The 16,602-nt window shown below is 40.6% G+C and overlaps 1 protein-coding gene across 3 annotated transcripts in view; it reads right to left on the bottom strand.

The window, feature by feature from the left end:
- Positions 1 to 15,261, bottom strand: part of ITPR1 (inositol 1,4,5-trisphosphate receptor, type 1) — a 162,941-nt gene extending 147,680 nt beyond the window's left edge. For all 3 annotated transcript variants that reach the window (XM_010016353.1, XM_010016352.1, XM_010016354.1), the window contains exons 1-2: positions 15,170 to 15,261; positions 11,359 to 11,429 (exon numbers count right to left, since the gene is read on the bottom strand). In XM_010016353.1, coding sequence (XP_010014655.1) covers positions 11,359 to 11,429; positions 15,170 to 15,261 — 163 coding nt within the window. The remainder of the gene's footprint in view (positions 1 to 11,358; positions 11,430 to 15,169) is intronic.
- Between the last annotated feature and the right edge of the window lie 1,341 nt (positions 15,262 to 16,602).

Here is a 16,602-nt window from a genome sequence, read left to right as displayed (position 1 = left end):
CTGAACTGCCACCTCTGGGTGTTGTTCCAAGTTCACTGGTGCTAAGTAGAGATCATGCACTGCTCTGATGGGGAGGGAAAGGATTTTTGTAGATATACTAAGATCATTTCCCTTTCAGGATGGTTGCTCCCTCATCCAGCTCTTTCACTTCTTCATGCCTGCAAGTTCTGTGTTTATTTTTTCCTTGTATAATTTTTAACTGTGATAAATAAAAGGGCTGACATTCACTAAATACAAGGTCTAAGTGCTACCAGATTGCTTGTGCACAGCAAAGCTCTCTGTATCCTTAATAAAATCTGACTCAGAGATAATTTGTTCTAGTTAAAGCAAGAGAGGATCCTGTAGCAGCATTTTCTAGCGGTGTCACAGTTCCTCTGCTGTCAGTAGAGCTTGGAGGTGATTTCTTATTCTGAAAATCTGACAGAGAGCTAGACAAAGACTCTTCAACCACAATCCAAGGAGTTATCTTTTCATTGAACTTCTGTATATTATATAATCAAAACATATCAATCGGCAACACTGAGCCCTCAGCACTGATGATTTTCACAAATGAGGTATGAAGGAAGTGTTAGTCCTAACACGTAACTCTCTTACTTGACTGAATATTAAGCTGTTCACTGGAACAAAATTTTGGAGGCACACTGCACTTAGTGTCAATCAACCTCTAATGGCTATTCTAACGTTTGAAACATCCACGAGAGATGCCGACTTGAACGCTTTGACTTTCACAGCAAGGTAACAGTATTTACTAAGAGCATCAGAGCTCAGGTTTCTCAGCATCTCTGCCAGGCTGCATCCAGACCCTCTGTGAAGGCAGAGGCACAAACAGCTCCCTTCCCAATTACCAGCTGGCAGAAAGCCTCCACTGGAGCCTCCACAGTATTACACCAAAACCTGTGCGCGTTTTGGCCTTTGCTATGACCACAAAGTCAGAAGTTTAAAAGGTAAGCACAGTGCATGAGAAACAGCCTCCTACATACACCAAGATTTGGATTTTTAAGCAAGTGAGATAATTGAGCACAGGTGCAATGTTTACAAACATTGCTTTTTCTATATGAGAAACACAAGGCTTCTTCATACTTCCACATCTTTATACTGGTTGCATTTGTTAGGGGCCACTAACTGCTAATCTGGGATTTCTGCAACTCTCTATCTCAGCCTGTCAGTTGTCAAGCAAGGAAACAAACTGATATTTTCCAATTTATACATAAAGAACCAGTAAGGTGCTTTCTAAAAACTGATCTCAAAGTAGCAAATTCCTTTCTGCGTCACAAAGGCAGCAATGCAGTTTTTAGAATCAAGAACTTCCACCAACAGCTCACTTGCTTCCTAGCATTTGGAACTTTTAAGTTATGCAGGAAAGACTGGAGATTTTTCTACAGACAGGTCCCAAATTACAAGGAGCTTGACAGGTTAGCACTGGCACTTTGATCTCCACCCAGCAATGAGAAGAACTCAGCTGGAGGTGCTATTAATGCATCAATAATTGAAGAAGAGAAATCACACTCAGGTGTTGATGCATTCAGTACTGTATTTCATCTTGATTGATGAATACAAATTCTGCAGTGAGAAGGACAGGGTATTCAATCTCCAGCAGCAATGGGCTTGAAGACATGAGTGTCACACACAGCTCACTGACGACAACTGGCAAGGTCTGGCTTTCATAACATCACATTATGAGGCTATGAGGGCAGCCTCACCATTTTTCTTCCGACTGCTCTCAAACAGAAGTCCTTATAGCATTACAGCCCCGAGCTTAGAGCTGAGGAGACACCACCACTTCAGTCAGGACTCTTGCTCAGTGAAGAGCAGGCTACCCAGAAAATGAGAAGTGAAATCCTCTAACTTCTGAGTTGAGGGTGGGTTCCTTTTTGACTAATGACTTTCATGTGGTACTTGGACACAGTACCTGTCAGACCTCTTTGGTATGGATACTTCGCGTATTTATCTCTTGTCCTTTTAATTAAACAACCTAAACTGAAAATACTTTTGAACTGCTAAGTCCTTTCAAAATATGAAGCCTTGGTTTTTAGGTCAACTAATTGAAGCTTTTAGTCTATCTAGTATAGTATCACTATTGCAAGCAGCACAGAACTTAACTGTCTTAAAAGCAACAGAGAAGTGAGATTCTACAGAACAGACTCTCTGAAGAGTTCAACACAGATAAGATCCTCAGGGGTGTCACAGTTACCTGCTCCCTTTGAAAAACAGAACACCTCGTGATCACACCAAGTCACGGGGTAAGAGGAAATCAAATTTGGTTGCATAAAAATGTAAATGGGAAAAACACTGAGAATATCATTCATACCTCTACCAAAGTAAAAGCTAGGTATGGTTTCCTGAAGTTTCCCAGAGAAGGCAGCTGGGTTTACAAGGCAGAGAAATGGACATTGCAAAGCATAAACATGCTAATATGAATCTGAACTGGAAGATCCAAGAATATGGATCACACCTTCCCATGACTGTGTGCTGTATCAGGAATCATAAGCTACATGTTGCAGAAGGAGACCCAATAGAGCCAAGAGGAGCTGTGTGACAGCTCAGCTATGCAAGTGTCAGCGCATTCAAGGTGAAAAATGTTTTTCTGAATCAAACTCCACTGTGTTTGTCACCAAACATCTGTGCTTCACATCCAGGACAGTTCAAAGCTAAGTCTCAGGAAATTCATGTAGAGTATTACAGTCGCTTTTCACTCTTTACAGGCACTTTTAACATTAACTGCAAAGCACCATCAGAAGAGGTGACGATTCATTAGTAACTTGCTCTGGCTAACAGAAATAACAAAAGCTACGACCAAATTGGCAAGCATCATTCAGATGCTCCTTGTCTAAATCTTCTTCCCTTGTATTTCATACCTCTCAAGAACCAAGCAGTAAGGGAATACCGCTCATCACTGCCTGATACAGCAGGCAAGTCTGGATGGAGAGCTGACAGGCTTTCATCTTGGAACTGTCAACAAGACACCACAAAGCTGTGTCTCACTAGCACGATCCTGCAAGCAGACCTGCAGAGAAGGCAGTTCAGGTTCCTTAGTCACAAACTGCCATTCAAGACCTACAGTGAGAAAAATTCAGCATGTTGATAATGCCAGAAAGCTACACATACAATATGGTTCAGCCAGGCAGAAACACCAAATAAGCTGAATGAGAACTTAAATTTCAAACAAAAGTAACAGACAGCTCACCTTCCCCAAATCTGTGTATTTCATATTTTTCTTATATTAATACCCAAATAACCACCTTACACAGGAGAAAACCTGGTAATTGATCACAGTTCCCATATTGCAAATAAACTATCTTTGACTCTATGGTACCACAGCTTGATAAAATCTCATCCAAGGCTAGGTCAGAGAGCCTCAGGCACAATAAATGCAGTCTCAAGTCAGGTGTTCTGGACTTATGGCAATATTTTACATGCCAGACATTACCAATCAGCCTCTTGCTGAATCTCAAGTTTCTCAACACTTTAGACAACCGGTGAAAAAGCTAATGATGTCTAGTTCCTAATACCTGAGAGACAGCTTTTTTCCACAAACTTCATATCCATCTGCTTCAGTATTTGCATCCTTCTGTATGAGTAAGCCTCCTTCTTCTGCAAAGCACTCAGGCTGTGCTAACAAAAAGCACAACGCTAGCTCTGAAGTTTATTTCAAGGTCCTCTGGAAGTACTTGGTATTGATAAGACTCACCAGCTTACAGAACAGACTCAGAGCTTTTAAAAGGAATAGGGCAAAGGAGCTTACACAGAACACACAGTTGAGCTACCCTAAATATTAAGCAAGCCACAAATTTTATTAACTTCACTATATTAAAAGATATGCACCAATGTCACCCCACCCCCACAATTCATCAAGGCATTTCACTCCCTTGGGCTCTTGTGACTAAGTATAATATTTCATTAAATATCCTGTTCATACTGGCTTATGTACTAGGGAACGCACTAATTTTAGAAAACTGATTAGCTAGTTCTTTCTAACCGAATGTTATTATAGCTAAGGTCAGATTTTGCACTGAAACTATGGCAACAAAGCCACAGTATTCTTTTGTCTACAAGGTTGGGGCTAGGTTTATTAACAGTACTGTTCTACTTAATAGCTAAGCACTGCTTTTTGGCAATCCCTCCCTCGATCCTACCTGAAATACCCTGAATTTACCACAGGGGAAAAAGCTCAGACCTGTGAGAGCTGTTGCAAAAGAATGAACATTCAAACCAGCGCTTTGCCTATTTCTTCATTTTTTAGGACACAGTCACTACACCAGCACATTTCCTCTGTCGTCCTGCCCAGAATGTCTCATCAGTGCAGAAGTACTACCCACCCTTTTCAGATGGGCAAACGAAGTGCACAGATCATAGAACTTCTCACTAGGAGTTCAATTAAATCCCCCCTCATTCTTTTGCAGTACCTTAACCAACAGATTGTGTTTTTCATAGAGCGTTCCAACTATGCATATTAATGGCCACTTACGATTTCAAAGGGGCTTTGCTCTGCCTTCATCTAGATGCAAAACATCTAAGATGAAAGCACTTTAAAACCAGAAGTTGGCAGACAGCTGCTTGACCACAGTACTCTCAGCACAAACCAGCATGCAAATGCAACCCAGCCAATCTTCACAGCCTGTGCTGTATTCCAACAGACCCAGCTCCTCTTCTTGTCCAGTATCAATAACTTTTGTTACACTAAGTTAAACAGACCCCCTTGTAATCTGTGCCATACAGACCTTTTCCATTATGGTCTTGGTACCCCATCACCAGGATGCAAGAGAAAAAGCCCATGATGAACCATCTCCATCAAACCAGTAATTATTTCACCAGTAATTTATTCACTGTTTCAGCAAAGCATACTGGCATCACGGAGTTGGGATGTCTCTAGGTTGCTCTAAGGCTTTAGCACACTTATCTACCAACTGGACTTCAAACCTGCCTTGCTTCATAGGCCAGTAAGAAGCCATGCTACAATACAGGTGGCAAATTAAAACCAGATTACTGATTCATTCTCCATGACAAAAAAAAAAAGCAAGCTTCCCTTTGATTCCTACACCCAGTCACTATTGGGTATCAATGCAATGCAAGCTACTTCTACACATTTAAGTAAACTACAGGACACAGCAGCTACACAAGTTAAGAGTATAACTTCCCTGGCAGTGTTCAAGGCCAGGTTGTACAGGGCTTTGAGCAACCTGGTCTAGTGGAAGGTGTCCCTGCCCGTGGCAGGGGATTGGAATTAGGTGGTCTTTAAGGTCCCTTCCAACACAAACCATGGTGTGATTCTGTGGTAAGACCCATTTTGTAGCTGTGCTTGGAAAGCTCCAGTACCTCCTCTGCTTGCTAATACAGCAAACCATAGAAGTAACTGTCACTGATGAGCATGGCACTACCACAGAACCTGTGGTTAAAAACGTCTGGAGATGAGGTGTTCAAGACGCCACTCTGGAGTCACCAAATGTAGAAGGGAAGGCAGCATACGTTGCCTACCACTCGAGCTGCAGAGAGGAAGGCGCTTGGTGTGCTCATGTAAGCCATGCATTGGCTCTTGATAGGACTCTCACAGGCTTTTTGAAGCTTTAGCAGATAAAAAGCACATTTGTCTGTATGAAAACGCAACACTTGTGACTTTTTTTTAAAGGTTTTTTTAAATACCTAAATGTCACAGTGACAATTGCTTATAACATCTGCTTGTATGTAGGATGCGGTGGGCTCAAGAGTCACATTTTAGAGACAGTGCTCAGGATTTCTTCATCGTATAAAGGGCATCAAATTCAAATGCATACTAGCAGTTGGCAGTTTTCTAGTACAGTTCTATAAATACTGAGAATCGCACTAAAGGATCCTCATCAAGGCAGTGAAAATGTATTTTAGAATTTTTAACTATATCCTAATTCAAATGCTTTTTCCTACTCAAAATGACCAATGCCTCAAATTAAAAAAAAAATTACAGGCACAATATTAGACTGTATTTTTATTATTTTTCTTTTCCATCACACCAACCTAGAAGTTTCTTTTGATTTTACACTGAATCATCATATTGCCATAAAAAAAGAGAAGTTAGTTAACTAAGTATTTAATACTGTTAGCCCTCTTCCTACTTTTGGTATCCAGCATGTACATTTTAATCTGTCTTGGACATCTCAAACCTGCAAAGGAGTCACCTTTTTATTGCAAGTGATGTCTTTCTCTTCAAGATCACCATTCTAAGCTTTGAACTTAGTCCTCGAGCACTCATGAAAGTTCTATCTCCTGCATGAAAAAGAATTCTTGCTATTTTATCTACTAATATATGGGTATCACAGTGAAAAAAGCCTTATTTAGACATTTGTTTAAATATTCCTTAAAGGCATTTAGGCACTTTAATAATTAATATACCCAAACATTTCAGCAGCTTTAGAAACCCCACGTTCAAAGAGATAAAGGAGCCTAAACCTGGCCATGCAGCCCAGGTCTAACAACCCTCCTCCTCTCACCATCATTCCAGAAGCATGCCCTCAACCCTCTGCAAAACACCCACTCAAAGTCATCTAATATATGCAGAAAGTCATACAACTCAGACTATTTCATATTGAAGTCTAAAAAGCAATCTAAGCTGATATAATTGCTTTCACCAGAGTAGATCTGGAAAAGTACCCATTGAGTGCATATGGAGAGTGATGGGATTTGAGGTTGAAGCTGAACACACGATACCTAAAGGCTTATACTGAAAAAAATTCTTCTTGGCAAATACAGGGGATGCCACCAAACTACCTTATACCTACAAAGTGCACTTCCACATGCTGGTAATATTTTTCCAGAACTAACAGGCAGAGGGATCTGGATATTTGGTTTAGTTTGTTTTTTTAATATTCTGAAGTGTTTGGGGAAATTATGTATGTGACCCTTCAACTGAGAAATCCCTTAATCTCAGTTCTAATGCCAAACTATAAACAAGCTTGCATTGGCTAAATAAGGCTAAATAATCCTGTATGTATGCAACATAACTCCATAGCCTCTATCAGTACTGCATAAATTATATGGCTTACTTCATACCAAGCAAAACAGCAGTGTATAGGCTTCAGGTCATTGATGGCAAAGCTATGAAGAACAAATCATAACTCAAAACATCTCTGTTCTAGAGAAGCATACTGATTTTCTTCAGTGCTGAACACAGTGTGAATTAAAGAGAAATCCATGAAAAGCATTGAGGTGTGTAGACTTTTTTATATACATATATATTCATATATTAAACTTCCTTTGTAGTGCCCACGTCATTTCTTCTGTTCCAGATGAACTCATGGTTCAAAGGCTGAGACCCTAATACCATCAGAGAAACCTGACCGAAAGCTTTGTGAAGGCAATATTCATAACAAGCATACAGTATGAATTAGGATCAAAAGAACAAACAGAATTTGCACTACGCATCTTCTGCTTCACCATGAGGGTATTTTAAGTCTAAGATACGGGTTCATTCCTTGAACATCTTGCCAAAAAAAGAGTGTTGCCCAGCAACTACTAAAACAATGTTCTGGAAGGAGGTATCTGCTGGACACATTAACCCAGTAAGTGCCCTTTTCCCTGCATTTCGTGCAGCTATTGCAAAGCTTCTGGATCCCTGGCAGACAGATCTGCATCCCAAATAAAGAGCTGTAAGGAATCTCTGGAGAAGGCTGTCAGACAGACTGTTTTGGTGTAGTAGCAGTGTCTTGCATTAAGCAAACACATTTGGCTTAGCGAAGCACTACATTCCAATACAAAACGAACACAAATAAAACCTCTGCAAAAGCACATACAAACTAATAGAGCACAGATGCAAGCTAAAGCAGGAATTTATCATCCCAGGGCTCTACTTCAGCTTTGCCACTACTGCTAGAACTGACTTGACTTTACAGACTCTGTCTCTGTGATTTAAGTACGACTGATTTCTAATGAAACACTGGTGCTTTTAGCCTAGCTAGAGGGTCAGTGGTAGTTCATAGTTTCCACATAAACCCATGCATATTAAAAGGATGTTCATTTATAGTCACTACTCAGATGTGCAGTCATACTCAAAGATGGCAATTACAGCAGCGATTCCAGCTCTATAAAGTACGCAAAACATCTTTTTCTGTTCAAAGCAGTGGAGATAACCAAGGAACTGTCACACACTTTCTTTTTTTGGAGACTCATACAACTAGGATTTTTTCCAGGAATCTCATCTGTACACAGTATATTTGGACCAGTAAAATACTCTTTCACAAGATTTTTCATATTAACATTTTTAAAAATAAATGAGAGAAAAAGAATGTGCTCTTAAGTCTCAGTGTTTTGCAAAGCAGTTTTAGAGGACTTCTGAATTAGTTGGATCTGAAACCATAAAGGGCCAGAGAACCATTACATTAAAATAAAGCAACAGACCTAAACTACCATATTTAAAGTGGATTCAGAAAGCCAGAATCAAAATCCACTGAAATCTTAGACAATAATTACCATCCAACCTCAAACCACTGACTTCAGGTGCTGCCTACTGGGGAAAAGGAAATAAAATAAAGTATCAGTCTTCATACCTTTAAGTGACCAAACCAGTATTTTAAGGACCTAAAAGACACAACAGCATTTAATGTGAGAAATAACTATGGTAAACATTCATGGTGACATGAGGACTAATGCTTTGCTTTACAGTTCGTTCTAACTCTGGTATTTCAGTATTTTCAATCTAACACACCCTCTGAATTTTATTTTTCTTTTAATGTCTCATTCACACTTTTACTCCAAATCTTACCTGAGTGCCTGCCCATCTTACTCTCAGCTTCCTCTCGCTATTCACCCTGTTCAGGGCTCCACCACCACCAGATTAATCTGTCAGCCTACTTTTTCCACAACTTTTGTCAACAAAGCAAGGCCTCATGTCCTCAGGATACCTCTGTACGTTCTCCTCCAAGCAGACTGAAAGGCTCTATCGCTCCCATCTCTGACTCCAGCCGTGCCGCTGCAAATCATTCTGTTCAGCCCAGTTCACCCAAACACACATCAAGCTTCCCTCACTCAATTTTCCTTAGGACAACTTGAAGACAACATTTTTTAAAGGAGTGTCTTCCTAGCACACAAAATCCATCCCCTTTTCAGCTACAAAACGTTTGCTTTTAGAAATGCATTCCTCAGGCAGGGACTGTTTTCACACCACAGGCAGGTTATCAGCACTTGATGACAGCAAATGCTCACAGCTAAGCATTACTGTTGGTTGCCTTTCATGAGAGAGGCTCTCTCCAGGAAGGATTCTGCATGCACAACACCATTTCAGGGGTCTAAAGTAAAGGGGAAAGAAAACCCACCACTCTCTAGACCAGGGCCTTGCTGCTGCCACAAGATGCAAGTAATTAAGTGTAGCCTAGGCAACAAGACTTTTTAAAACCTCAAACACCCATGGCTAAGGAAAAAGCAGGATTAATTCTGCCACTAGGTATATATGCTTTAGTTTCACACTGAATTTTCTTGGAGTCATATGTATGCATAGCTAAGCAGCGAATCTTGCTTCTAGATATCTCTCACCGCTTTGATTAAGCATGAATATTTTATTTACATCTGTTTTACATCTGCCCACAGAAGACAGGTCTGCCCAGAGAAGCTTAGAATTACATCTCCTAAAAATGCTACCCGAAGCAAGATCCTCAAGGCTGGCCACAAAGTCACACATTTAGTGCTCCTCCCAGAAGATGACTTCAGATTTGGCTGACCTGCGACTGGACACCTTAAAGCACAGTCTGTTTAAAAGAGTATTTCCAAATAGATATAAACCAGGTTATAGCACTGAGGAGTTTTTCCAGTACTGGTTAAAAGCTGTATTATAAGTCGCTTACATTTGATGAATTTTGGTCCTGCTCTAACGAGATGTTTTAAGGCTACTTCTCAGGCGCCAGTGCACCTATTCAAATTCAAACCACTTCTCAGGCCTCAGACCACAGGGATCCCATCAGCTGTGATGACTGGGATGGCCTATATGAAAGCACTCAACAAACATGTGCGCGATGTACAAAGTTTGCTGGACACTAAAGTGTTTTCCCGACACTTCCCACCCCAGGCTGCTACTGCACAAAAGGTACCTCATGCCACTAATCTGCTGTATCCAGGACACTGCCCAAGGCAAAGAAGACTAAATGCCAAGTATGACAAACCTAAATATTGGGACTACTGAATTACATTCACCAGATGCCCACAGTTGCTTTATATCCCAGATGTAAATGTTATTGTTCGGATAAACGCACCTTAGGGAAGACTTGTGTTCCATTTGCAAGGGAGGTATTTTTGCAAGGTCATAAAAACACTGAGCAAGATTGCAGAGACATGGCTGTAGTTCCTAACCTTGCCAGAGACTTCCGTGCAACACCACAGACAAGCCTCTGGGTGACTTTGCTTCATAATAAAAAAAGGGATATTTTCCATTTGTGTTGAAGATGGTGTGATAAACTTCATTATTACTTCTTCTGAACATGTTTATCACGGAAAGCATTTTATCTTAGACTACTCTTATAAAACGTGTATAAATAACAGAAATGCCTGCTAAAGTTTTATTACTTTTATTGCCATTCACCATTAAGCATAAACTTTCCCCACGAAAGCCTTAGTGAAGTAACTACAAAGGTTGGAACAGGTTCACACCATTCTTTCTCCATGTATAAATTATAAGTAATATGAGAACATTTACAATGTCTAACCACAATGTTTTATGTCAGACAAATGTCTCTGTACTTGCAGTTCCTAAACTGTGCTAGCAGGAATTGCCTTTTTCTCATTCTTTTCTCTCTTCTCTCCCCCCGCCTCCTTCTACACCCAGCAGTCACAGTTAAATCTGGCTTTATTCTTTCTTATGATTTTAACGTCAAGTAATGCCTGGAGTCACAGCTCTAGTTCACACACCACCATTGTTCTTTTCCTGGAGAGCTTAATACTGAATGCTAAAACTTCCCCAGGTTGCCTCTTCAGTATTTGAATTATCAGCTATTCAGATTTCCAGTAAAAAAAAGGAGAAAAACCAACAAGAACTCGCATATTTCAGCAACATTCTAAAAGGAGAGTTTCATTATACAAGACATCTTCACATCATGGCAAAACCCAAAAACCCCAAGCAGCAGCAAACAAAGCTAGCAGCGCAGAAGGGACCTTCTAGAGCCACCATCTGCAGGTTCTGACCAAACCTGAATAGAATTATGGCAACTCTGTACCCCTGCTAAAAGCAAAACATAACCAAGAAAACAAGATTCACACACACACATTCACACTTTTTTTTTTAACCTTCATGGAAGATGACACTAAAACATTCCACAGAAACAATGGAGGTCAAAACTAGTTACACATGATTGCACAAAATGAAGGTCAACTTCAAACTTAGAAGGGTACTAAGCTGTCTAATAAACTCACCTCTAAATTTTTTGGGTGGGTTGTTAAGATCACCTGCTTCCGGCTGTACAACACACCGATCATCCACAAGGCTGCAAAGAAATCAGAAGTAAAGTGAGATTCTAGTTCCCTTGTAATGGTGTACATCCTTGTTAGCAAAACCAAAGTTACTCATTTGCAATCTCTTATCGGAGTGGCCACTTCAGCAGAAGACATTCCCCAAATGCCAACTTATGCCAAATCTTTCTAAGAAGCATGCAGCTAATTTTTACTGTTGCCCAAGAGCTATGCTCCTGGATAGGTGGGACAATAAATAAGTCATTGCTCCTGTATACTGCATCATCTTTATGTCCCCTCCTTGAGGTGCAGACAGAACAGCCCATATTCTAGTTAGGTGACAAGACAGCCTTAGAACAATTATTGCCTCTTGGACAGATTTGAATAACATTGCAAATATCTTTATATGAAGGACAGAGAATGGGAAAACTGGACAACTGTGCAAACTGGACACCAACCCTCTGACCCCTCACTTGTTAAGAAAAGGCAGAAATACAATAAAAATTGACTCCCAAGGGAAAGGAAGGCACAAATCTACCCTCCTGCTCACCAGTCATAAACACAAGATAAGTCAAGGGATCATGCTAACCTCCTCCTGTTCTGCCAGGAAGGAGGTGAAATGGACAAGTGAATCCAAGAGATTCAATAGGGAATGCCAGGACAGAGCTTCCTGTGAGTTCTCACTGGCAAAAAGCCCCACAGCATAAAGAAAGCAGTTCTGATGCAGCTGTCATCACTGCTCTGCACACTTTGGATCAACACGGAATTGCACCTTTACCGAATGCTACCCGCTAATCGAGAACACAACTGTAATGAAATACTTAAAGTTTCTGATTTGATCCTAAATGACTCAATTTGGCCCCTTAAAACCAATCTGTCAAAGAGGCATTCTACACAAAAGCAGAAAGTAAAACTCCAAGGTCTTAAAGATTTGAGAGGTCCATTCTCATGCAGAATCAACTTGAGAAAGACAGAGACCTAGAATATGAGAGTTGTTCCTTGCAGAGGCTCGTTACATGCAGGGAGCATCTTGAGACAACAATTTTGGAAAATAAGTGCATAAAAATCAAGAGATCAGAGAGACTAAGTGGACTCAACAGTTCTATGCATCTAGAATTTGCATATGCAAACATTCAGAGTAAATTGCTTTTTCCCCATGGATTTTCTCCCTATTCAGTATAATATACACATATATGTGCTCCAACAGGAATGGTAGTATTAATATTAGAGCTGACTGAAACACCTACTTCTAGTGAACAAAGGGCCAAAAAAATATCAAGTCAAATGGGTTACTCTGATCATCCCACACAGAGATAATCTCAGTGCAATATATCCCTCTCATCCTGACGTTAAATTGAAAGTAAAAAGGAACTTCCCAAACTACTAAGGAAAACCAAATTTACAGGGTGAAAAACACAGAAGAGGATATATTGTGCACCAAGAATTGTAACGATGACAGCACTTGAGTTTGGGAAACAGTGAGAGTAAAGTCCTGATTAATCAACAGTCATGTCATAGGAATATTAAGCAGGAACACTCTTCAAAGATTTAGAACGACATTAGAATGTATAGTGGTATCTGTTTCTCAACCTTCATTAACCACATGAACAAGTCATTACACATTGTTATGACATAAGACTGTCAAAACTCCACATGGTATAGAGAGCACAATTACACCAAATCTTTCTTTTGCTTCTTTAATTTTCTCCAGGACAAAGACTAAATCAAATATGGGACAAAACTAATTTGATTATGAAGGCTTATTAAGATGATAATGCATTTCATGTTTTACATAGCAGTTGGGATTTCTGGCTTAAATTAGGCTCAGAAGACGTGTGGCCACTATATAATGCAGTTACCTTAAAACAGTACTAATCAAATCAAAGAGGATGCTTGTAACACTAAGGGATCTTTAGATCCACCATGAGAACATCTCATCAAGCCTAGAAAATACATGTGCTTAGAGCCTGTAATGTCTAAAAGGACGACCCATGGTGAAAAATACCTGCTCAGCAATGCCATCAAAAGCCACAGCCACTGCATAATGTTCATCATGCATTGTATGGGATTAAACATAACATAACAACTTTCTACTTGTTCTGGAATTATTTACTGCCAAACTTGCTTCAATACTAGGAAGAAAAAAATAGCCAAATGTAAAGTATCGCTTTAATTCATTGTGCCAGTTTTCAGCAGATAGTATTTGGCCAGTTACACAGCTGATCAAGTACTGCAGAGTGCACATCTCATATTTGACGAGTACCTGGGAAATATGTCAAATACATTCGCCAAATACTATTCAACCAACCCTACTTACTACATCCCTCGCATTTATCATACCTTCTTTCCCTTCTGGCAGCATCCCATATTTTCTTCTCTTTCCTATAATAGATCATGGTGCATCTTCAGTGTCTGCTTCCTTCTCTGCCCCCTTATTTTCCAGAATCCTAATAGCTAGAGGACTAAACCTACAAGTTAGTTTGGAGTCACTCAGATGAGATTCCAGCCCATCGGTTCCTGCCGAGAGACTTACCAGGATGCTGTCTTTGTACCCTGCTTGGCAGCTCCATTTATCAGATGCATCTGGACAGTAGGCATCAAAAAATTTGCTGTCACTGTACCCACCCTGAGGCCCTTACGGCTACTGGAAATGAGAAAGAGCATGTTGTGTGCGTGCCCACTCACCATATCATCAAGCCTCCTGGTTGCTTCTTTGCTACTCATTCGGTATTGAAGTACCACAGCAATGTGTCATGCATGCTATTTCCCTCCCTCTAATTTCTCACTGCTTTCGAACAAGGTGGCAGATGTGCTCTTTGAGCTTCTCATCCAGCCCCTTGCAAGGTGTTCCAAATCAGTACACAGCTCCTCTGCCAGCTTCTGATGCTCAGAGAGATTTCTTCTCACAGCAGTTGAGCAGAATAAAACATACCCTGTCACTCATCAGAGCTGTATTTCAATTCCATGGCTTTTCTCTGCAAGCTCTTCCTTTTCCCATGTGAAGGGCTACTTTTTGTTTAATGAAGTAGCATAGACTTCTTACTGCTCAAGAGGCACTCACCTACAAGTGCCTACTCTGATGTCTTTGCAGAAGAAAGCTCTGTGGGGAAGCACACTGGGGGCAGGAGCTGGCAAGGCACGGCTCCCATCACAGCTCTGGGGTCCTGGCCATTGGCAAAGCTGAGGAGTCAGAACATGCTCTCCTTTGACTAACAGGAGGAGAACAATTTCATTTCTAAGAGAAACCTCAAACACTAAGACAAAACTAGTCATCGTGGAAAGTTAGTGATATATAAATCATTTGGCTTGGGGCTTCTTTTTTATGTGTGTTTGGGAGGTTTTTTTAATCATTTTATTTTTAACAACTTCCATTGCCTATGCAACATCCTTTTTTCCAATCAGCAGATTGCACTGGGGCCTAGTGATTCCTGACTTGGGGGGCAGGGAGGGACAGGACAGGACACACGGATGGACACGGGACAGACAACAACATGAAACTTATTTGCTTCCCTCTACCCACACCTTAAACTTGTCAGCTTCTTCCTCCCCACCAAGGACATCAAAACTATACCACAGCCATCAATATGCTCTCCAACCTCCCAATATCTAGCTTGCCGTATTAGCATTAGGTCATTTTCACATTTAAGGTCAAATCTGTATATAAAGCTACCTTGCTTTACCCAGTATTTCATGGGAGTCAGGCTCAGGATAGCTAGCTGAGTTCTGATAGTCCTTCTTACAGATGTTTTTAGTACAAGAGAACAGCTGTTCTTACCCCAAAGTGCTAATAAATCCATTTGTTGAGCCCTCTGCATAGAGAGAACAAATATCTCCAATATGAAGGAAGCTCGACATCTTGTCAGTCATCTCTGGCTTACTGCCCCTAGAAGAATAAAGCACAACATTACTAGTTATCAGGCAGATTTTCTCAGTATTAGCTACTGCAGGTTACAACAACAGGACCCTTCACTTCTGTTTATTCAATTGTTTAAAACAAAGTTCTTGCAGTGGCACTTCAGGTATCAAAGATAACACAGTGTGTCAAAAGGCTTGCTTAGGAAAATAAACCAGGTGAAAACAAACAGCTGCTGGCATCCCATTTGTAGGACTGTTTATGGGTGCTTGCCCCAACAGAGGCTCACATCCATTTTGGTCCAGGCATATTGACCCATTTCATCCCACCTCTTAGAGGCAAAGGGGGAGGAAGAATGGGCTGCCTCAATTGAAGACATATTATTAGTACCATCTAAATCACAGCACGCTTCTTTGCCAGATTCTTTGTCAGTATCAAAGGTAGGTTTGAGTGTATTTTAAAGGTTCTCTGGTGTGCTGGAGCAGTGCACACAGGAATTGGAAAGTAAAATATTGATACGATACATATCAGGTTTTGGCCATGTCAAAATTTTGACACAACCAACACGGAGGTAGCCACTTGCTTACATATGTGGTCCCAAAGACAGCATTAGGTGAAGACCCACTGAATATGCCTAACAACAGAATCTTTATGTTGTTTCATGCAAAATAACATTCTTTCAGAGCCAAATACTTTGGACTATGTATACATCAGGCACCAAAATCCCTGTGAAATCAGGAATACTTTAATACATTTTTTTTTTTAAATAGATTGCCTAAATGTAACACTGAGGAGACAGCGACTTAATGTTGTCAACTTCCACAGTATTAAGAACTATCCTTATCTTCTTTAAAGCCCCAAATCCTGGGTTGAACAATACAGGACCTACTTGTCATTTAAATACAGAAAAGGAAGATTCTATCTGTCAGAGCAATAAAGAAAGAGACAAACAACATAAGCCTGGATAAAAAGCAGCACTGATGAAGAGATTTTCAAAGACATCTTTTCCAAGACCATGTACTGGTTTCTTGGGCATCCTCCTAAGCCATGCTCTTTGATCACTGAGTTCAAAACACTGAAAGAGCTTTCTATGCTTCAGGTTTCAAACAGCTCTTCGAAGCTGCTCCTTCTCACCGGCTGGTTGCTTGCTCTGCAGGGCAGCCCTGCCAATGGGCACTGCCCAGGACCAGGCTCTCAGATTTAAGGGAAAATAATTCAGAATGCTTTCACCCTCTCCAACTACACACCCCAATCAGTTTTAAATTGTCTACAAGGAGAACTAAGCAGCAGGAAATTCTGCTTATTATAGAGCACAGCTCTGACATTGTACAGGGAATAAATACTCCCTTTCACTG

Source organism: Nestor notabilis, unplaced genomic scaffold (genome assembly GCF_000696875.1).
Source record: "Nestor notabilis isolate BGI_N333 unplaced genomic scaffold, ASM69687v1 scaffold9436, whole genome shotgun sequence".
NCBI lineage: Eukaryota > Metazoa > Chordata > Aves > Psittaciformes > Psittacidae > Nestor > Nestor notabilis.
Note: the sequence above shows the minus strand (reverse complement) of the source record. Positions and strands in the feature narration are given on the sequence as shown.